The sequence below is a fragment of the Strix uralensis genome, chromosome 7, assembly GCF_047716275.1.
Source record: "Strix uralensis isolate ZFMK-TIS-50842 chromosome 7, bStrUra1, whole genome shotgun sequence".
NCBI classification, from domain to species: domain Eukaryota; kingdom Metazoa; phylum Chordata; class Aves; order Strigiformes; family Strigidae; genus Strix; species Strix uralensis.
Genome location: NC_133978.1, coordinates 18225511 through 18249051, shown reverse-complemented (window position 1 = coordinate 18249051; position 23541 = coordinate 18225511). Strand labels below are relative to the sequence as shown.

Below are 23541 nucleotides of genomic sequence, written 5' to 3'. Positions count from 1 at the left end.
CCAGTATTGGCTCCTGAGGATTTCATGGTCTTTTTAAGCTCTGAGTGTTTGCCATAGATTTGAAGCTAAAAGGACTTGTGAAGGTCCCAGCAAGACCCTCTGCGGCTTGTAATAGAGGGAGTCCAAGGTCTGAGTTGGATCCTGAATAGTGTCACCATGTCAGACTAAAGGAGCATGTCAGCTTGCAAAACCTGAAGTCTCACCCTATGCCAGCTGGATGTGAAATGTTAAAGATTTGCTTTAAAACCTCATGCTTGCTTTTTCTTTTTACTAGTTTAGCTGTTTTCCCTCTTGCCATATAAATGCAATTATAAGCAAGTAAAAAGCCTTTTTTCAAGTTGACTGGGCTGCCTTTTACTTCTGCATGAAAACCCAACTGCTCCCTATGTCCTGCCCAACAGGTAGTTAAATAAACAGGGCCAGGTGGGCAAAACTGCCAGTTTGAATCCTCTTTATTTCACTTTCTTTCCAATTAGTGGGCTTATCCAAAAAATACATGCCGAACTTCTACCAGCTTGCTCATGCTCAGCCATTTCATAAGGAGTTTCTTGGTGCAGCTACAGAGCAGTCCTGAAAGCATCCTTGCACTGTCTTCAGTGAGGGCAGCATCTCTCAGTCCGGTGCCAGAAGACATTTTCCCTTGGCACTAGCAGGCCTCTGTTCCTCTGCCTTTCCCTCTTCCTAACTGGAGGTCCAACTCCCAAAGCTGCTTGAGGAAGCCAGAGTTAGGACAGATCCCTCTGTGTGAGCGCACAGTCTGAATGGCGTCAGCGAGGGACATATCTTCACAGATCATTAGGAAAGCGAGGACAAGAGCTGCAGATCGACTGATTCCCATTGCACAGTGAACCAGTACTTTGCCTGGAAAAAGGAGAGAGATGCAGTTATGCCAGGAGGCCGAATGGTGCTGGAGCAGAGATGGAAGTGGTGCTGATACTGGGGTTGAGCATGTAGGTGTGCTCAACCCTGCAGAGCAGACCTGGTGCAATGCTGGTTGGGGAACAGTGGGGTTTTTAATGGTTGGGGACAGAAAATTCATAATTGTATTCCAGGATCCATGACTGCTTGTTTGAGCTTAGCTGTCAGCCTGATGGCATGTCCTTAGCCCTCCTGCCCATCCTGCCATCCATGGTATCCCTGCTTGCTCACATGTGGTTTTAGAATTGATGTACTTACTGGCAAAGCTTCAAGTTTTCATACTTGAAGGCCATGCTATAGGAAGCAGCCTTGGTGGGTTACTTACTACCAGAGGGCCTGGAAACTTGGGATTTCCAATGTGTAATGCTTGGGAGTGCTCACTGCATTTACAGGAACCCTCCTGGTTTTCCACAAGCTCTTTTTTTCTCCTTTGCTTAGGGCAGTAATGCTTTCTGAGAGTGCTGATGGCTGCCCAGACTTTGTTGGAAGTGTGTGAGAAAATGGGTGTTACCATTAAGAACAGCTCCTGTTTGTATATGCCATTTGCATCAGCTTACTTAGATTTATTTTTTTTTTAATTTCTATAGCCTGCTCTGTACATCTATAGTCACTATCCTCCCCTAATGACCTTCTGTATTAGGTACTAGAAAAACAATTTATGAAATGTTTTGAGTTTCCCCGGAGATTTCAATGTGAGCTGTGCATGTTCATTAAGAGTAGTATTGTGAGTCCTTTGATGTTGCTGTAAGTGAGCCTCAGGGAAGACCTTCCCAGGGATCCAGGAGTATAGCTCACTCCTTCTCTCTGCTCTGCTTTTGGTTTTTCTGCCGTAATCGCTAATGGGAGCAGCCTGAGAAACGTAACTCTGTATCATGACTGCTTCCCAGGTTTCTAATGTGTGTCTTTGACCCATGCTGGAAGGAGATAAATTTTTTTTTAAATGGTCTTATGTGAAATTAAAGGAAATTTTATCAAAGGGATTGCTTTCATTTGGAAAAGTTCAGGTTTGCAGTCCTTTTCCTCCGGATCTGAACAAAGAGCTCATTCTGGAACCTGAAAACCTGCATCTTGTAAATATTGTAAAATCCTTCAACTTTCACAGAAATTGTATGACTCAATGAGAAATTTTTAATTGGAAAAAAAATGTTCTGTTGTTCTACTCAATTATAGATCTGCCTGAAAATTTCCAAACTCTTTTGTCCTTTGCTGCAGTCAGACCTAGTCTTTTCACAAAGACCATGGCTCAACAATTGGGCATTATTAAAGTAACCAGTGATTATAATCAGATTTGAGCTTCCGACCACCTAATGGACAGCTGTGTCTCCCATTAATGCAGCTGAAAAAAATGTTGTCTTTTTTAGCATGAAAATTTCAGAACATTTCTTCTCTGGAAATCTTCAGAAGTTTGAAACTAAATTTTCTGCATTTTTTTAAATTTTATTTTTTTTAGACTCACATTTGCAGTCTCTTATTTATTAATTGCATAGCTGTACCAAATGCAATCTAACAACAATACAATTTATATCCAGAAAAAGATGAAAATAAGTAAACACAATATCATGTTGATTTTCTTCCTTTGGAGATAGAATAAAGTATCTCAGATGGTATTTCTCTGTGAAATATAAAGAGGGGTAGAAAGAATGGACAACTTTTCAGGGCTAGTTCCTTGTTTTGTTTGTGCTTACAGCATCTTAATTTCTCTATTACCAGGGAGCGAGACAAAAATATCCTTGTTGGATGATGAGCCCAGATCCAGCCAAAAACCTCAGACTGATTGCCCCCATCTCCCTGGGTGCTAATTCTGGGTACTTTGTGTACAGCTTTTAATCTTAAATGCATTTTGCTTGTGACAGAGTATTTATTTAGCAACAGTTCCAGTTCTGACTAATGACATAGCCACATGCTCAGAGAGCACGAGCATGTGTTGTAAAAACCTGCTCTGGCCAGCAGGTTGAGAGAAGTGTTGAATTCCACAATGTATGTGACACAGCCACCTTTCATTATCCTGGCATGAGAAATCTGATCTCAGCCCTAAAGATAGACGTGTCTTCAGTAGAAATAAAGGGACAAATATAGTCTCCAAGGAAGCAACGAAAAAAGCTCTGGTGACAGCAGACTTGGACTGGACATCAAAACCTTTGAGGGAAGGAAGAGGTTTTTTCCAATGTAATGTCAGTTTTGCAGAATTAGAAGATCAAGTGATTTCTATTCGTGTTTTTCCATTCAGATACAGCCTGAGATACTGGTGCTATTATTCAAGTTAAATTACATCTACCCGTCAATTCCATTAACTCCATGGGGATTCTTGGAAGTGAAGTCCTGCTTTCTATGGGAATATGGAGAAATGCTTTAAACCCCTGCTAAAAGACAATACTAATTTGAATTTTCACTAGACTTTTCTTCAATGTGCTGCACTATTGTTACCCTTCACACCAACCTTGTGAGATATGTATTCTGTGTTATCTTCTCAGAGGAGGCACTTCAGACACACATAACCCAGGTCTGAGATTTTCAGAGGAATGTAAAGGAGTCAGGAGTGCAATATCTCTTTGAGAAATACTGTGAATAGGGCTAAGTCCAAAAGGTCTTTGGAAAATCCATGCTTCAGTAGGCCTAACTGTAATGTAGGGGCAGGGACTGGGGAAATTCAGACACTTGCCCTAATGCACACCTCAGATAACAGAAGCCAAGGAACAACATGTTCTGAAATACTTGCTTGGAACCAGAACCACTTTAATTTTTATTTTTTTTGTCTATAAAACTTCTAAGCTACCAGCACTCTACAACTAAAAGAAAAAGAAATTATATTTACGGTTTGAACTGCACTGGGCGGGGGGGAACAAACAAAAAACAACCAAGAAGAGATGGCTTTGATGTTGGATTTGATTTTTAAATCACTGAGTGTTTTGAAGTTCAATCTAAAGTTGGCCAGAAATTGGATGGGGGACAGACTTGCTGTTCTGAACTGAATTTCTGTAAAACTGTACTTGGGTCCATTTTTTTTTTCCACCCAGATGGAGCCTTCTTGGAAAATGCTCAGCCCCACCTGTAGTCCAGAACTGAAGACTGAGCTGAGCGCAGGTATGGATGCTGCCATTAAATATTGCCTAATGTGTTTTTGTTGGGGGCACAGAAAGAAGAAAAAATTCCAGGTTCTTACTTGTACAGGCTGGTGTTCTACCATTTTAAATCTAACTCTGTGTCTGAGAGGAGGAGGTGGTGAGTAAGAACACACTGAATTTTCTTCCCTGCTTCTCTGGCTTATCTGCACTTCAAAAGAGTCCTCCTAGATCAACATTAGCTTTAGAAAGTGTCTCAGCAAAAACCTGGACAAGCCCCAACTATTGACCTTGGACTTAATCTTCATGGCTCTCTAATACACTTGTTCCCGTGAGGATGCAGGTATATTATCTTTTACATGTGCAATATCTATTCCGCATTGTTAGCCTTTGTTTCAGCATGCACAGAGGTTATGATAAATGCTGGTACACTGACAGTAAAATGACTGTTTGTTGCAGATAAATCAGTCCTGTGAAATGATTTAATTAACGTAAAATTGCTCTAATGAAAGCAGATTTGAATTTACTATGTGATTATTTGTAGCAAACAAATTGAATGTTAAACTTGAGTCAGGAAACAAAAGCTGTGTTGCTATTTGGTTCTGTTTACAGGCTCAGACCCTTGTCTTTTAGCAGTAGCTGTAAATGGGTTAAGTGACACTCTGCACCCACCATGATATACTGCATTTGACTAGCACCCAAAGCATGTCTGCACCATGTGGGCTGACTGCAGTGGGCTTGATAACAGTGCGTTGCGTCACCCTCTCACGGGATGCAGCCGAGATGCACCATCCAGCACTGAGGCTTGGATTCCCGAGTGGCTGCTGGATCACAGCCTAGAAAAGCAGCACTCAGAGGCACTCGTGGTGCATGCCCCTGTCATGGGGTGGGCAAGGAGGTTATTACCACAGAATCCATGCCACAAGCTGACATCCTCCAACTCTGCCTTCCCTGCTCCCATTTGTTTTGACATACAGTGCAAAAAGAAGTTGGACTGATCTCACATTAGAGGGCCATGTTGCAACCTTCTCTCTGAGCATGTAACAGGATCCCTTAGGAATAATGGGATTAACTGAGGAGAAGTGGGGGCACTTAGCTTCTGGCGTTATTAAATCTTGCAATCCTTATTTGAAATGTTGCACTGCACATCTCAAGATACTTTTTGCAGAGGCAGACAATAACTGTCATCTGGCTGGGATTTGTGCAGAACAATAACACTTGGTTTTTAACAACGGATTATGGATATTATATCCAGCTCATGCCTGCTGTAACTCTACTGACATCAAAGGGTTTGCACTAGGGATAAAGTTTGCACATTCAACTTTGTTGGCCAAATTCAAGTTGGGAAATTCAATGTTGTTGAACAAATCAGTCATTAAAACACATAATATCTTATTGTCCTTTTGCTACTCATCATTAACTGAACTAAATGTCCTGAACTAGCCCTTGCTTTCTTGCAGGATGGATTCAGTTTGGCTTAAGACCAGGCTCCAGATCCATCACCCAGAGTGAATACCCCAGCTGCCCTCACTCCATTGAATCCAGCAGAAATATACTGCTCAGCAAAAAGAGAGCTCAGCTGGGCTAGGGACCCCCAAGAACTCTTCCCACTCCACCGTGGTTTCCTCATCTCCTGTTACCTTTTAACCACTGTCCTGTAGCCAGGTGCAGAATCAATTGTCTATTTCTTGATTAATCAAGTGCCTATTTTGTCACAGCTGAAAATAGCAAGAAGCCTACGGAGAGCTTTAAATGGCAGTGTGTCCCTTCTTCCCACACCTCCTGGAACAGGTAAGGGCTGTCATCTGCTGGAGAGTGGGAGGACAGACTGATGTATGTAATGCACCTATGGCAGAGTCAAGAGAGAGGACCCTTTTCTCCTAAGTTAAGCTTCTTTCATAACTACCACCAACAAGAAAGCAGCAGGAAAGGGTGCCTAGCTTTTCATTTACTCCATTGAAGTGGAAGAAGGGAAATGCCTTTGAGAGGGTTTGCCATTTCAGCAAGTTAATGGCTGATTTTAACCTGCCTTTTTTAAACATGTTCAGAGATCATTGAGACGAGAAGCTCTCTACTTGGGAATCTTTTTCACTGCACGGTGTTAGTTTAATAGTTTTCATGGCATGCTTTCATCTGTGCTCTCAAGTTCTCTTTCCCTCTCTTTTCTGCTAGACTTTACCAAACCCTGATGACTTACACTTAGGTTTAGCTGCACCCCAGAAAAATGCAAATCGTACAGATAGCCATGCAGAGGGGCAAGATTGATATTCAAGGTGTTGCCCCTTGAGCATGAGGGAGAAGGCCAGTACTCCCCTGACACCATGTTTTTCCTTGCAGAGAAGGGGGCAGATTGTGCATCTGCTTGCTCTTGGATGAGCCTTCCCAAACAGCTCTGTTACGTGGGCAAAGGAACAGGAAGGCTGTGCTGAAGGAAAGGCAGCCAAGGAAGCAGAGTTCATAAAATAATGCTTATATGGCATGACTGCAGTAGTAGTGCATGTATTTCTTAATCTGTACGACAAAGATGATGAAGTCATTCAGGGTGTGATGCAGCCATTGACCACTGTGACAGGAATAGCTCCCAGTTAGGAGCACGTGAGTGCACACTCCTCTGTTTCCTTTTGCTCATGCTCACATTCAGCTTTGAAGAAATTGCCTTAAAAATAAATTCCTTGCATCACCAAAGAGATATTCTGTTCAGCTAAGGTAGAAATCTGGAATAAATCTGTCCATGCTGTTTTCTGGATTTCTGGTGTAAAGCATCAAAATTTTTCCTCAAGCATGATGGAAGTAACAGTTCTTACTTAATTCTAATGAGTATTTGATTCATAGTTTTAAATATGTTTGTGCCTCATATAGTCTTAACTTTGACTTATCCTCCCAGGTGAAAAAGATAATTTAATTCCATTAAAAAAAAGATGTTGAATTTGCTTGTAATAGTTAAGCAGCAGTCTTAAATGACTTCTCAAACAGAAGTGCCTCGTTACATCCTGAATTTAATATGAACAGGCCTCTTGTCACCTGGTATAATTTTTTGTTCAGCATCAATTCTTATAATAAATGCAATTTTTTCTCTTCTTCTAAATGATGTGAGTAACAATTCCCTCCCTGTCTCATTCCTGCATAGGTCATGAGTATTTAGCTGCTAAATTTTTGTACCTCCGAAAATTATGATTCCAGAACATCTTGTTTATATATTTTCTAAACTGTTGCGCTTTCCTTAAAATGATGAATGTCAGCAACAGCTGGACTGTATATGATTGAATTTCACCTTGTCTTCATTCCCAGAACCCTGCTTCCATATGGAGTTCAGTAAAGCACTATCTAAAAGCATGGGAGGAGGGATAAATATGTGCTCTGGACACGATGAATTCATTGTGTTTGCCTTGAGCCCTAACTTGTTCTGCATTCATAATTTTCAGTATTTGGGCATGCATCTTGCAAAGCACTGGTTTTGTTTGCTTTTGCAGCCACCACGATTCCTCTGTTGTTTTCTGTCTTTTGTCAATTGATTTGGAACTATTTTTTTTTACACATGCATGAAAAGATTTTGGATCTTACCTTTCTCTGGAGCACCACCAATAATGACTTGAATTGCAAATCACCTATGCTGTAATGGAAATGGGTGCAGATCCAAATTCCCCAAATTGGTTTTGAAATCCAAATGTAACCCTCAGTTGCAGAAAGGCAAATACTTTTTAACAGGATGGATCAAGCCCTCCAAACAGCAGTAAACACTGAGGTATCTAGCATGAAGGTACACTATTTTCAGTTATTGTGTCTCCCTTTCCTAGCTTGTATGGTGTTGTGGATCATATCTACTAGCTGCATACAATTAAGCTGGGTAGTTAGTATTTTAGGACCCTCATTGATAATAAAGCTCACTATGATGTGGGCAAAACAGTTTGCTGAGTGCATAACTGTTCTCTTAAAAAAATCACTTGTGAGCGGGTACCTGTGCAGTTTTGTGGCACAGTGGAGACTTGCTTTTGTAAGGGTTTGGCCTTAATAGTAATGATCCCCCACTAGCCCCAGGCCTCTGGCATTGTACCTGGCCTGTGTTGAGCGAGTCCAAGGATTTTGTGGGTTATCTTCCTATTTCAAGGTTATACTCCTAGCAACAGCATGACATTATCTCCTGCTGGTGGTGTTGCTTAGGTTCTCTTCTACAGAATTGTTTCCCAGCAAGTTCCTCCCTACCCTGCATTTGTAGGACTTGCACAGATTGTAGCACTATAGTTGATTCTTGTTACTCAAATATGATGCTTGCCATCCCAGCTTTTATTTTAAACCCCATCACTCATTTGGAAAGATCAAGTGTATGTGCCTCCTCCCAGGACAGTGTGTCACTATAGGTAATAAAGGATACTTGCTATTTTGTCTTTTGCTAATGAATAGCACTAAGCATAGGGAAAACCCCTTGGAAAGCCTGTCCAGTCCATCCTTCCCTGTTTCAGGGGAAGAGGGGAACCCCCACTCACTGTGGGAGTTCAGGAGGCAGGTGTGATGCTACTTGGTTTGGGTATCTCCATTTTTACCCACATCTGCCGGTGGTTGGTTTATGCCAGATATTATTTGATAACTTGCTGGACTTGGCTCCTATGCAGAAGATATGCAACATGCACAGATGGTGTAGTTACCTCTTGGGGAATTCAGTGCTGCTCTTATGTATCGAGCAACTGGGTAGAAGTAAATGCTGAGATCAAAGTTTGGGTTGTCCTCTGCTTCTACTCCATAGTAATCCGCAGGCAGGTCTTTGTAGAACTTGGGTCCGGTGTCAATGTGAAATCGCCCAGCAGCGGCATTCACAACATGGGAGATGCCCATTCGGCTCAGCTGTGCTTTGTCACGAGCAATGTACCTAGAAGGAGGACAGTGGGTTATATTCACCTGCTGCATTACAATGCAGGGTAGAACATGCTGCTGATGGTGCAGTTTGTTAAAACCACATGAAATTGTAGTGGCTATTTTCTGACAGGTTGATCAGGTCCAAAGCATAGACCAAAAGTGGCTTGTTAAGAAACTGACTTTTACATTTCCTGCATTTTTCTCCCAAACATCAGTTTAGGTTTTTCTTCTCAACTCACAAAAAATAAAAAGGTGGTGGTGGTGATATTTCTGTACAAGCCAAGAGTTTTCTGGTGTTTTGCTTTCTCATCAAGTCACCTCTGCTGAGCATTCATGAGTTCAGGGGACTGATGTCACCTGGCAATGTGAGGCGAAAACAAGGCTGATCCTGTTTTACCTAGCTCTGGCGTGACTGCTTGCAGTACCGATGCCATGGCCTCACCAGGCTCTTGCAGCGTGGGACTCCTGTACTAATGCAGGAGGAGAAATCAGGAGGGGGAATATTCTTTTTGGATACCTAGGATGCCTTTTCTCTATGCTTACAGCATCCCGCGCACAGTTCAGCCTTGCTCCACACTTAGACATGCTGTGAGGGGTCCCCAAATCAGTGCCTAGCTCTCTTTCTTTAAACAAAGAGTGGAAGATTTCAGAGGAAATAGGGTGGGGGCTAAGAGTTGCATCAATACTTCCAACCCTTCCCTCTCTCTTACAGGTCTCCCACATAAAGGTTTGGCCAGACTTCATCCACGTGCCCCGTGGGGTGTGCGCGTGTCCAGAGCAGGCGCCGCAGCTCCTCCAGGGATGGTGTTCTGGTATTGCTCTGGCTGCCAGGCGTCCGACTTGAGGCACTTCTTATCTTGGGGCGCAGTAAGTCCCTGCTGCACAGGGAGTCCCAGGCCATCCTGAAAGGTGGAGTGCAGACATTCACCACCAGGCAGAGACATTTCTTAGGTCACCCTCTCTTCCTCTCACCTCCCCTTACCCCCTCGCAAAGCTTGACAACAGTTACAGTAATAAGCTTTTGGATACTCTCTCGTGTGTGTCTATGTGCTTATCACAGCAGAGGCCATGACTGGACTTGGGAATACTGTTGCAATCTAAATGATGACAGTCCTAAACAAAGACAATCAGTGGTTCACATAGTTCCAAGTTGTGGTTCAGACAATGATTTCAAAGCCTGTGCTTCTAAAATAAAGTTTTATATTATTGTGGCAAATTGGAAGCAAAAGCTTTTGCTAACTGCTATGCTCAGAGCCTCAGTAGGCTTATTCTGATCTGACTACTCAACCCTTCTTTCCAATACTTGATTAAAACTTCATAATTATATTTTTAAAGATTTTTTTTCATGGGAAGCGGGGACGTTCATACTACTATCTGAAATTCTAGACGCTATTACCGCAGTGAAACAGCCCAGTCCTTGATATGCCAGTACATGAGTTCTGCTTTCGAATAGAAAGAGGTAATGCTACAGAAAATGTATTGTGTAAGTGTAGCTACTCAGTGGGTGTGGAAACAAGTTACTAATTTGGTATGCTGAGCTTTTCCTTTAACCATGTAACTAGGACTTCCTTATATATACTTTATCTGATTTTCCTTTTATAATTTGCTCAACAAACTGAGCTGAATTGAATAGAATTGGTCATGCAAAATCTTATTCACTGGTTAGCTCTTAATTGTTAGCTTCAGCAGGGGAAACTCTGTAAGGAGTATTTTGGTTCTTTCCAATGGTAGTTACCAGACATACGTGTTGTCCTCATGACAAATGTTCATGGTAGAAAAAATCCACAAGAGTAAGTTATAGTGATTCCAGCTGCCATTCATATGAGCATTAATACATTTTTTTTTATTAGGTTGTTTCATTTGCATTCCTTTCCTCTCTGTCCCTCCAAGAACTATCCCATTTCTAATCTTGAAGTAAATACTTCAATTACAAGGAGAAACACTTTTTTTAGACATCAGTTTATCTCTGGAATTACTCTGTTCCCATGTGGTACATTTCTTTTGAAATAGTGGTTCCTTGTGTTAGCTATAGATTTGAACTCCTGGGAGGATTTTTTTAAAAGGGGAATAGAAATTCTATTTTTACTAGAGTTCTGTTTTAAGAAAACATTAAAAATATATTTTTTTTCTATATTCTAAAAATTAGTCAAGCATCTGCATTACAGAGATATTGGGAAGTCTGTAAACTCGTGCAGTTTTAGAACAGAAGCATCTGTCTAGGACATGGGTGAAGTAGTCAATGAGTCAAAGTCTTGCTCTGGCGCTGCCTACTGAATGCCTTTTGCATAAATGATTAGAGGGATAGTTTGGGGTAGAACGGTCCAGGACAGTAAACCTGAAATCTTTCATCTTTCTGCTGAACATCTCTATCATTTACAAATAGGTTGTATGCATGTTCAAGCACCACTGACAATTTGTTTCCAAACACTAACTGTGGTGAAAGGTTTTCCTAGTTTCCCATCAAGGTACTTCTGCATGCACAGAGAGAGTATAAAGACTAGCCTGTCTTGGGAGCTTGTTGCAACTTTATATTAATCCATTGTTTTGCTGAAGGAGAAATGGAGTAACTAAGTCCCTGAAATGTCCCCAGAAACGAAGGAGGGCAGCAGTGACTGTTCTGTCAGTGTTAGGCCACTGAACATTGACTAGAAGCCACGCTTCCACCATGCACTTTGGGTGATTTGCCTTGCCACCGAGCTGCCAAGAGGGTCCCTCTTATTTCAGTGCACCTTCTTCTGCCACCTTCATAGGCAGCCTTGTCCTCTTGAATACAGTAAGTTTTCACCACATAATGATGTTCCCAGGATGGTCTTGTATTGTTTGTATTACAAAGAGCTCCACTGTGGAATGTGTTCCCCTCCCAAATGTGCATATCTCCTCCAGTGTCAGCTTTTACTGTGAAAACAAAAGCAGATGTTCTTGCCCATTTTGGATGGTTTTATGCAAGAGGAGGCATGGAGGAATTCCCACACTGGAACAGACATCTCCCGTCGATTTTGAGAGCTGCTTTGACACTGGCCATCCCAGTGCCCACTGCACCAGGTCTGCCCAGCTCCCGCTGGTGATCTCAGACACCAGTGTGACTTCTCTGATCCCACACAGGAGGTCTTGCAGCAGAAATGGGACTTGCATTTCCTGTGTCCTGACCACAGGGCCATCTGCCAGTTCATTAAATACTTCCAAGAATAACAGCCTCCTCCAATCTTTCCCACCTCATAATATCTGGAGCAAATGTTCCCCTTTTTGGATGTATCTCATTCTTTGCAGCATCGCTAATGACCACTCTAGGGCACTTCTCACTCCCTATAAAGTTGTTTTCAACTGGTTTGGGTTTTTTTCTTATTTAGTACTGCCTGTAATCCCTTCCTCTCACCCTCTCCCCTGTATAAATACTTTGATTTTCGTATTATCTAGCCTCAGAGGACTGAAGGCTGCTGTCAGCTTTGCTTTCCTAAGCCTCACAGGAGTGGAGAATTACAGGGCGGTGCCCAAAAGTTCTGGTGACGTTGAGGTGTTCAGGCTGCCATTAAGATGGAGAGGGACAGGTGACAGCTCACTCAGCAGCCCTTCTGGGAGCTGTGCTTTCCAGGTCCATAACTCCATCCCTGTAACAGCTGGGTGAATAACTCTGAAGTATAGCACACCTTAGGAAAAGTGCTCCTTCAGAGATTTTTTTTTTTTTTTTTTAAAGTTGTCTTTCTAGAAGGGAACATAACTGCGTAGGCTTGGCAAAAGAAGGTAGTGTGTGCTATGTGGATACCAAAAGTTGTGGAATAATGGTCTTTAAAAGATGGGTGTGTTTCTTCAGAATTATCTTAAGATGGCTTTAAGCTTTTGCTCATATTGATCTTGTATTATAGCTAAGGAATTTACTCCTGTTGAAACACAGACAAGAACTGCTGATGCTGTGTACAAAACTTATTCCATCTGCATTCTGATCGCATTTTTTCAACTGAAGAACAGCATCGGTTCATGTAAACTCTATGTCCAATAAAAAGGAAGGACCGGGGTTCAAATATCAAATGTGAAACAATTGGAACTAACAGGCTGTGAATGATTCAAAAGCAGAGAAGTCTCTGTAGGACTATTCAACTAATATGTTGAGTAATGAATACGCTGAAAAAAAAAATAGCTTTCCATAGAAAATTTACAGACAGGAAAACAAGGCAATTTTTTTCTGAATAAATGACTGCTCAGTTCTAGTGTCAGTCTTAACATTTTAACTCACTAAATTTATACATGCAAGTGTCATTTACTGAAATGCACATATTTAAAGAAAACAATGCTATGATTAAAATTGTGTAATGTTTTATAAGGAGCATGAATAGATTAAAACAAATTAGTGTGAAAGGAAAATGATTATATGTAATAATGTGGTGGTTCTTCATTTTAAAAATATGCTTTTAATGATTCTCAGCTCAATTCAGCTATATTTGCTTTTTTTAGTGGATCTGTTTCTGTGATGTGTGTTGTATGAATGAGCAATACAATTCTAAAATGCCAGTTTCTGAATGATATTCATATGAAACATTCCTGATCTTTGCCCTACTGGAGTTGTATTCCAGTAATTATTCAATCACGTAGGAGAAATTTTACCGTTATATTTAGATTAATTTGAATTGGTTTGTACTACAACTGTAATTGTATCTGAACTGTGTAATAGAATTTCCTTAATTATGACTAGCAGGAGAATTGCAATCAAAGAGGCCTATCACAGAGCAGAAGGTCATTCTGATATCTAGAGTGACCTAGAGTATGACACAGGCCATATGTGTCGCCATGCTATGCCTGCAGCTGTAACTGCCTTTCTAGAAACCCATTAGTGGCTTTGCTGCAGTTGGGCTACAAGAGCAGCCACATCAATTGTTCCTTATATATGGACTATCCCAGGATGAAAGGAAAGTGGTTCTGTGAAAAGTCCCAGAGAGTATCTCCTCCCTGACTGTTTAGGCTTCCTCTCTTCCCAGCAGTGAATGCCCCTGTGGACTGCATATACTATGGATGCTGTGGTTGTTTGTCAGTTAATTCAATGACTACAGCTTTATCTGTAACACAATTAGTGCTGTTCAGTGCCATGCTGAGGAGAGGGCCTTTAGAGACAGGTATCCCTGGACAGGTATCTCGGACCTTGGAAATATGTGCCACCTTTTATCTGATTTCTCCAACACTATAGTATTTAATTAAGAAAGAACAAACTCAAAAGTCAGTGTAATTTGACAGTTTGGCATTACATTAGCACGAGGTTAAGCTGAGAGGATGGTGTTCAGGATGAGATGGGGTGACACAAAACTCTGCAGCATGATGCTCTGGAAAGTCAGGAAAAAACAATTCTTGTGTCTAGGATATTTAGTAGAAAGCCTTTATATCCTCTGTTTTTCCTCGCATTTTCCAATGCCAAGGTAAAGGAGGGATTTGAGTATAGTATAAGGATGTTAGTGTTCTCATTTCAATGATGTATTGAATAATTAATCATCCCAGACATGGTATTGGCTTTTGTGTATGGGTAGAACATAGCCATTTTACTCTGGCTTTAGTAAAAATATTTCTGAATTTTTAAATCCTGATAACAAAGTGCTCTACATGCTGGTTTTTTCTCAAGCTGGTATGCGCTGTAACCTTGACATCTCAGTGAAGATATCAGTCTGACTGCACTTCAAATAGACTGATTTGTGGTGGTAAAAGACCAGGCTGAAGCCCAGGGCTTGGCCAAAGTAGGTCATGTCAAGTTCATGCCTATCGTGTATTCAAAACTCATAAACATTTCTCAGAAAACCTACCCCTTGAAAAGATTCCTCCAATATAACATATGTCTGAGAGAGGGTTTTGTGTTGCTACATCTCCACACAAATGACAAGTGTTACTGTCATCATTCTTTCTTCCTTGGTGTTTAACCCGATAGTCTCACTGGAACCATAATTTATCAATTGCTAGGAGTGCTATGAGATATAGACGGTATGAATCAAATACAGCGATGACTGAGGTAAGGCTGGCTGGACTTGAAAGCTGAAATAGAGGCAGTTTCCAGGGAGGCACAAGGTATTTGAGTAGCCAACTGTTTGTAAGAAAATCTCTCCAGCAGCTGGAGGATGTAATCTGAATAGCACTTCCAAATTTAGTAGACGCTTCCAAACCCACAACTTTAACCCAGCTATATGTTTAGGGAAAGGCACCCACTTGGTGTGACTTGGCAAAATCCATTTAGGTGGACCATGCAGAGCCTATGTTGAGGAGCAGACTAACTAAATTAATCTCTATATTGGACGGCTTTGAGGAGTACAAAGAAGAGGAAAACATCTGTTTGTTTTTCTTCCCCCTCAGTATTGCATTGGTACCCAATTTTCTGTCCTAACTGTACACCTCTCCTCTGTCCAAGTAGAATTTTCCTCCATGTGACATCTAGGGAAAACAGCAGCAACATTTCTGATGCAAAGCATTACTCAAATGTAAGGAAGAAATTAATCAACCCATCCTGGTTCTCAAATATGTTGAATTTACCACAGCTTCCACTGATGTTATGGGTTGCCAGGCCTCAGAAGCCTCAAAAATGTCTAATTTTTTCATAGCAAGTCTGAGACCCAGCCAGCAGGGCTCAGACCTGATGGTCTTGACTGTTTCAGGATGTACATCAGTATGCAGGCCCTAAGGCAGGGTGGCCTCATTTTTGTCTGTAACTGTAGTATAAAATATTCCCTTGTCATCAGCTGGTTAGTACACTTGTATTTACCAACCATGTGTGTGGTTCCTGACAGTGGCTAGACAGAAGGAGCAATGTTTCATGTGCAGCAATGTTGTACCAAATGTGCAAAACCTGGCCAACCTGCTGATTTTGCTGATTTTTCTGTTTTGCATGTATATTTATTTTATTCCTTAGCCACAGGAAATCATCTCTGTAGAGATATTGCCCACACTGCAGCTTTGACTGGATAAAAGTGAAAAATATGGGCAGCTAAATGGATTTTCCCTGACCCACCCCTTTCTCAAGGAATGCAAAACCAAGGGTTTTGTGGACACAGTTGCGTTTTTGTAATATAAATCGGATCCTAACCACATTTCTGAGTCAGGACAGAGGAAGGGATAGAGTCTGCACCAGGCAGGGGTGAGCACATGGAGTACGCTTTACAGAAACCATGGCTGCTAGATAGCACCACTGAAAGGACTGCAGAGATAGGAGGAGACAGCTCATCCACTTCAAGCTTTTCTGTGGCTTCTTCACCACTGAAGCTTGGGTATATTCTGTTGCTGAATTGGACCTTTTATTTACTAGTTACAAATTTTACATGCCATTTTAATAGTGTGCATTGTAACTATTTAAAGCTGTGCATTAAACAGGCCCAGACACTGTTAACAATCTGCATGTTACAATATATTTTTTTGTAACTGCTTGTTATAGCATCAGCTATTAAGAATTTATTACTAGTGCATTTTAGGTGGTGCTTTACAGTCATTTAATTACAGCCATCTAGCAATCATTACATAAATATGCATCGAGAGCAAGAATCCCAATGTAAGGTGACCCGAAAGGCTTTTACCTGCCAAGACCAGAGTTCAGGCCCTCAGGTGGCAATGATGTCATCGGCATATGCAGGGAAACACAAACATTTAAAGCTGTGCAGGGAGCTGTGTTCCTCCCGACACTAGGTGTTCATGAAGTCATCAGCTGGAGCGAGAGCACTGTAGAGCTCTAAGGACCTGAACTTGGCTCTTGGCAAGCAAGCAAAGGGAAGTCAGTTCCCCTCCAGCCCTAGTCCAAGCAAAGACACAGGGCTTTTGGCTGTAAGCACAGAAGTTCAGCTACAAAATTGGGCCCTCCGGAACCCCTTGGTACTCCTGTGCTCTCAGCTGCTAAGTGCATCCTTATACCCATTAACCCAACCTGATCTGGTAGAGAATCAGACACACTGCATATGACCCAAAGACAGTAACTGGTCCAAAATGCATCTTATATGTCTCCATGCTACTTGTCACTGCAACAGCATGCCCATATTTGAGAGTCTCTCTAGCTCCATGTCAGGCTGCCACTCCTAGATCAAACATCATTGCTAGTGTCGTCTTCTGCAATGGACTTCAGCCATCAGACTTGACTGATGACCAGTTCTGACAGTCTATAACTCCTTCCTCCATGAAGTACTGATATTTTTCACCCCCTCTTGAGAAAACAAGAATTCCAATCTACAGTATTGTAGCACTAAACAGCTCTTGGACATGCTACATTCATGAGACACTCTTGCTATCCCTATGCTCCCAATTGAAGACAAGCTTGCCTAAAATTCAGTTCTTCCATGTTAAGGCTGGCTCTTCTGTGCACAAGGGTTACATTGCTGTGTCTCTATTGCCTCCAGCAACGACTTGTCCGAGGTGAAAGCTAGTAAGTATGCTCTATACGGATAAACTCTGTTATTTTTCTTGTGGAAGCACCCTTAGAAGACTACTGAAAAACTCAAAGGACATTCTGAAAGACAGGTGGGCAAGTTGATGCAGATTGCTATAAATCAGGAGTAACGTGTACCACTTTGATTTCCTCTTAGAGCTGTTAGTAACCAGCTGGGTTGTCTGGCTGACACTGGTGTTTTGGTACAACCACTCCAAAGCCTTCATCTTCCCTGAACACCACAAATCCTAGTTGCTTTTACATGACTTTTAGTAATGCTTTACCAATATTTGCAGCCTGCAGTTGCAGAGAGCGTGTGGTGCTCTCATTACTGGATGATGTTAGTAGAGCATAACCCTGTGGAGAGGTACAAGCCTGGGTTTATTCACAATCTCCTGAAATATGCTGAGTCTATTTCTCTGAAGCAGATCCAGTGGACTGGAGGCTTGTATTTGCAGTGGTATGTTTCGGCCTCAGCACTGTCGTTGTGTGGGAGGCAGAGCCTGTTAGTGCTATACACCGCAGGGTATATGCTCTGCTCCCTCTCTGTGGCTATTTGGGGTGAAACTGCAACTGCCAAGCAGCCCTACTACTACACTCTTTTGCATACTGTCAACTTTGTAAGGGGTGTTGATCTGGACATCTCACTTCCAACTGAACACAACACAAGAAAGCCACAAATGGGTTGCTGGGCATGCTGCATCTAGCTTAATGAAAGAAGAACAAAGTGTCACTTAGCTGTTGCTTCCAGTCTCTGACATGGTTTTACTCTTCAGGCTTACTCTGTGTTGCAAACTCTTAATCTAGCCTGATCTAATTTTCCCAGGTCACCTCCAAAATGATCTAGAGGCAGAAGACATGTTTGTTTCTTGCTTCAGCAGTGTTCAGAGGCCAAGAATTTCCTGTGCTGTGCCTTGCACAGAACCCCAGTTGCAATGCAGTCTCTTAGGTTGGTATCCTGTGTCCCCACCAGAGTTTAGCAGGCCACATCTGAAGGTGAATGAGGCTGCTGTAACAATAACTAGTATAGCAGTGTCCTCCAGCCCCCACACTGGAAACATCAGGCTTCAGAATTCAAAGAATCCCATTACAAATGAATGGCTTCTGCCTGAAGGATTTAACTGAAAGGATGGCACAATGCAAAGCCCTTCTCCCCTGTGACTAGCTCTGGTATGTTCCTCTATCTTAAAAACAATATATTGCCTTTTATTTGGGGTCTGTTCTGTCTGGGAGTATTGACAGCTTCACTGCTCTTTGTTCTTGTCCTGTGGTCTCTACCAGCACCATGAAGATAGCTCTATGCTACCCAACTTGCAGGAGACAGCAGGCACGTATCCCTACGGTGGCATAGCAGGAGGGTTGAGCAACCTGCTAGGAAGGAAGACGGGAAACAGCAGGAGGTAGGCGGCCGCGGTTCCCTGGTGTTTCTTAAGCACTGGAATGAATGTTATAGTTATCACAGTGTGCCTGTGAGGAAGACACTGCTGTTCCCACCACACAGGTGGAGATAGTAAAGTTAAGTTGGATGATTTTTCTACATCTCACCACAAGTCTGAGCTGGGAAGCAACCCAGGGCCGGAGTGCTGTCAAACACTAGTAGTGATAGCTGAAACTGGGTAGAGTCACCCTTGGGTTTAATTTGGGTCAAAAGCTGTGCCCACCTCTAGTGAGTCAAAAGCAGCTTACATTATGAGGTGAAAGGCATGGTCAAGATTGGACTTCCATGCTGGGGATGAGATTTCCTAGGAATACTTTGGCACATTTTGGCTTTGGTGCTCAGAATAGAATTCAGAACATGTAAAATCAAACCAAGGACACAGAAGAACCCTATATCACCATGCTGTGCTCCTGATACCCTTCTTTCAGTGACTGCAAAGTCATCCTTTAGAGATACCCTAAAAAAAATAGCACGATTCCTTATTAAATGCAGTGACATTATGGCTTAAAAATCTAATTGTTTCTTTGTCTTTCTCTCACCCCAGTCTCTCTGATCTGAGACTTTCTAGCAATGTGATAGCCATGGCAGGAGAGGTTTGGAAGGCTAGTTCCAGTAGCCTGTATTTCTCACCAGTATCTTCTGGCAGAAAGATAAACCACAGAGCTGATAGCAAGCTCCTGTTGCCCAGGTTTTTGGCTACAGAACTGGGAAGGATAAACACCTCCTTAACCACTGCAAGACAGAAATAGAACAAAAGAAAGGAATGGAAATCCTCTCATAATGCAATGGCTAGAAGCAATCCAGCTGTTTTCTTTTATTCCCACCATGAGAACTATGGTCAGTCCCAGTGCAAGCTTGGCCACCTGTCAAATCAGGTTTGTGAACTAAAGCTTATTGGAATTTGACACAGTCTTCTCTTGCAGCACGCTGGTATGATCAATACAGACTCCTCCTATAGTAGTGACACAACACGTATACTACCCATGCGGTTCCAGATGCCCCTCATAAATCATTAAAATACTGGCCAGTTCTAATCAGACCCTTTGGGGTATAACGTAATATACTATTTGAGAACTGAAAACAATAAATCAAGTTAGTACAGAGGTCAGACTGAGACTGAACAGAGTTGAGACTTGCTTGCTGAAGTGTGTATAGTCAAAGAGATGCAACGGAAGGAGATGAAATCCCAAGTCAGCTAAGCAAATTGCTTTCTTCTCATTGTAAAATCTCGCTACTAAGTCTACTGAAGGAAAAAAAATAGGAACTCATCATATTCTGTAGCACAGCTGATTTGAGGTCTAGAATTTCCCAGCAGTTATATTAGCTTGTGGGATTATGGGTATTTCTAATCATTTGTCCTTTAGGTTAACTCTTACCATATTTATAAAACAAACTAGCAGTTAAAAATATGTGTCCCCAAATGTCATAGATCACCTGGTACAAAAAGAACAGAACATATGTTCTTCTAGAGCATAGAAACCAATTAACCACTAGAAAAAATAATTTGGATCCCTCTATAAGGCAACTGCTGTGGCTGCACTCTTCAGTCTTGCCTGGGACACAACAGGAAAGCTTTGTGAAAGGGAGGCTGCCTTGCTGTGCCCAAGTGCTGGGAACCAGTAACAGCCTGTGTGCTGAGGTGCTGCTGCATAAACCCAAATAACTGATGCATTCTCTTTGATACAGAAAAGGTTGAGTCCTGTCCATGTTTTTCAAGTGTTACCTGACTCTGAGGACAACATGGTATGGGGTATGGCCAATCTCCATGACCAACACATAGTTTGGCCACCATAAATGTTATCTGACAAAGAATGACACTGAAGGCTAACTCCCTCATTCATGCTGTATCTCCATGTACCTTTTGTTTCTTACCTTACATTTAGAAGAGAAATACCTAGTAATTGTTTCTTACCTTACCTTAGGGCAAGGACAGTCTGTGGTAGAAGATCCTGCTGTGCTTGTACACTGCAGATGCTAAAGCTATGTAACTCTCAGTACTGCTGTTTAATTCCCCTTGCTTTCCCTTGTACTTTTTCCTCAAACCTCTCTACGTTTGACCTAAATTGGGCAGAATGTTTTTTAAAGCCCATATAGCAGAGTAGCTTGGCACCTGATTTTTACCTGTGGAGCTGTATTTCTAGTAGTGGTCTGCAGGGAAGGCTGTCAGAGGCCCCAGTTGTGGTAGCCTCCCTTTAGTCATGAATATCAGAACGGGGCTTTGCTCTAATCCTGTGAAAGCTGCTGTTAGGCCAAGCACAGGCTTTGCTGTGGGGAGGTGCGAGTTGTATGAACTCTTGGGGTTGAGCTGAAACGTCTGGAGAGCAGTGCCAGGAACTGATCTCAGACTTTGTCACTGGTAATGCAAACCAGTAATCCAGAGAGTCACCATAAAACAGTGAACAAAATCTCTGTGAGACACTGGCAGTAAATAAAAGAACTAGCAAAAACCAGGGCAGTAAATAACTGGTGGTGACCAGAGTGGAACTTGGCCTGTTTGAATGATGCACCAACACCTACAAACTGGCTGCGTGCATGGGGCAGAGTGGATAATATTGTGTTTTATTTCTAATTAGACCTAAAGCAAGTTTGAATTTCTTTTAAGCCTGGTGGAGAAATAGTTGAAACACAGATGGAGACACAATAATCAGTTCCATCGGAGGTGCAGCACAGCTTGGTGCGGGAACTTAATGAAGATTTGTTGGTCAACAACAATCTCCCAACCCGCTTAACGTGCTCTCCATTTAATTTGCTCTGCTATTGTAGTAAATTTGAAGCCCCCAGGTCAGAGACAGCTTTCATGGCTCTTGTAGTCTCTGCAGTGTCAGCAGGAAGCACGAAGCAAAGACTTAGAGCCTGGACTCCAGCAATGTGTATTTCTCCTAATGAAACCGAAAGCCAGGTGAAATTTTTGGGAGAGAGGAAACAGGATATGAAGTCCCTTTGGGGGACGGGGGGGTGTTCATAACACTCAGAAACTTGGCCCACATTTCTGGTCTCCTCCCTTTCTACTCCACAAAGGGCTTGTAGCATTTGTAGACAAACTTGGATCCATCATATGTTGTGGGAGAACCTGCTGGGAAATTTGGTGATTCCTGCACTTCAGGGCAGAGGAAACGTGTGTTTCTGCTTTGTGTTTTTAGGAAAGTAGGAAGATGAAATTGGAAATAAAACACAGCAGATGGGAATCTCACAGAGACAGACACTGGAAAATGTTTAGACAAGCTTTGTCCTCAGTCCTTGAGCTCAGGATTTAGCAACTAAACTGTAGAGAGACTTCAGAAAGACAATGAAATGCATTTTGGCTTCAAATACAGTTCCTCCAGAATCCAATGAGAGTTGTGCACGTGAATTTGAAGGCAGAATATAGCCAGCCGTATGGGGAATAGATGTAATGTGAGAAACTCTCATGCTATATTATTATAGTCTGAATTGTTTCCATCATTTTGGGTTAAGTAATTCCCCACTATCCATCTCTAAAGTGCAAACAGTACAGCCTTGATGTGCCCCAGGGAAAGGAAGCAAGCCAGCCTTTGAATCTTTACCCAACCTTACTGCTCATACTTTGCTTTCAGTGAATAACTGTTCAAATCCTTTAATATTTCATTCCCATAAAAATATATTTACCAAGGGTTTTTGTGGCAGCAGTGAGGCTGTGTTTATTATTTTAGGAACACCACACAACGGGCTTTAGAGAAAAGACAAAGCAGGAGCAGAGTGCTGCAAATCTGTCAAAGAACAGCATGTTTTCCACCTGTTGAGGCAGCAACCACAATAACAGATGCACGTAATAATTACCTGTACCTCAAAGGCAGCACCAAGTCCTGCAACTTCTGCTCCCCACCTAGCAGACAGCTTGATAATGGAATTACAAAAGAGGAGCACCGAGAGAGTAGAGTAGGTAGTGCTTTGTGAAGAATGAAAGAGCAGCTCTTATTAAAGAGACACTGGAAGGTGGAAGATGAGAAGGAAAGATCTGAGGCACCATGATGCTAAAAGTAGAGCGGAGCAAAGGAACTCCAGGAGCCTGCCTTATTTTTAGAGTGGCGGTCAGGTTTTTGCTAATACCTTTTCCAAGGCTGCTCTCATTTGTACTCTTAGCATCAGAGATAATTTCTACTGATAAACAGGTGCCCCACACACCTACTGCAGCCCACTCCTTCCCGGAGATGGATGGCCCTGCAGTGGCAAGAGGAGCATGTACCCCTGTAGGATTAGGGCCTCATCTCAGTAAGTGGCACCATGAGTGACCATGACCGTGTGCCAGGACCCTGTTCCTCTTCCCCTCTCTGCCGCCTGGCCCTGGGAGCGTGCTGAAGCTACACTACCCTTTTGTTTGCAAGTTCCCCAGAGCATCTGGTATAAGGAGAAGGGCTGGGGACAGTGTGGGGAGCAGGAATGCAGAGCAGGTGAAACACCTTCGGTCTTTCCTGCTAAAGTGCTGAGGCTTCTGAGGCTCTTTTTCTCCCCTTCCTCTGACTACCAAGGGGAAAGAGGTGACATTTGACTGGGTGAGGGCTCCCAGAACTCAGACCATATGAACCCTGGAGTGGTTTGTACCATGATAGTTCCTTACTTGCAGAAAGAAACAGATCCTTCCTAGCAAGGATTTGCAGAGGAAGGGAATGATCTCAGCCCCGATTTAATCTTGACAGAAGCAGATGATGAGAAGTCTGTGTGCTGAGTTGGAGCTTTCCTTTGAATTCCTACAGTGTTGAAGGCAGAGCTATAAATAGACACAGTATCCTTTTTACCCTGGTACAATTCTGTCTCCAGCTCCCCATATAGACAGCAAGTCTGCTGGTAGGTATTTAGCAGGAATTAATTTAACCCAGTCTTCTCTTTCTGTACTCTTTTACTCCAAGCATCCCGATGGCTTCCACAGCCATACAAACATATTTCCTCAATAAAAA

General features: G+C 42.3%; 1 protein-coding gene across 1 annotated transcript in view; it reads right to left on the bottom strand.

The window, feature by feature from the left end:
- Positions 1 to 434: 434 nt before the first annotated feature.
- The window catches only part of LOC141945860 (dual specificity protein phosphatase 13B-like), a 24239-nt gene continuing 1132 nt past the window's right edge, over positions 435 to 23541 (bottom strand). Inside the window, exons 2-4 of the mRNA XM_074874589.1 lie at positions 9536 to 9727; positions 8618 to 8838; positions 435 to 861 (exon numbers count right to left, since the gene is read on the bottom strand). Coding sequence (XP_074730690.1) covers positions 647 to 861; positions 8618 to 8838; positions 9536 to 9726 — 627 coding nt within the window. The 5' untranslated portion in view covers position 9727 and the 3' untranslated portion in view covers positions 435 to 646. The remainder of the gene's footprint in view (positions 862 to 8617; positions 8839 to 9535; positions 9728 to 23541) is intronic.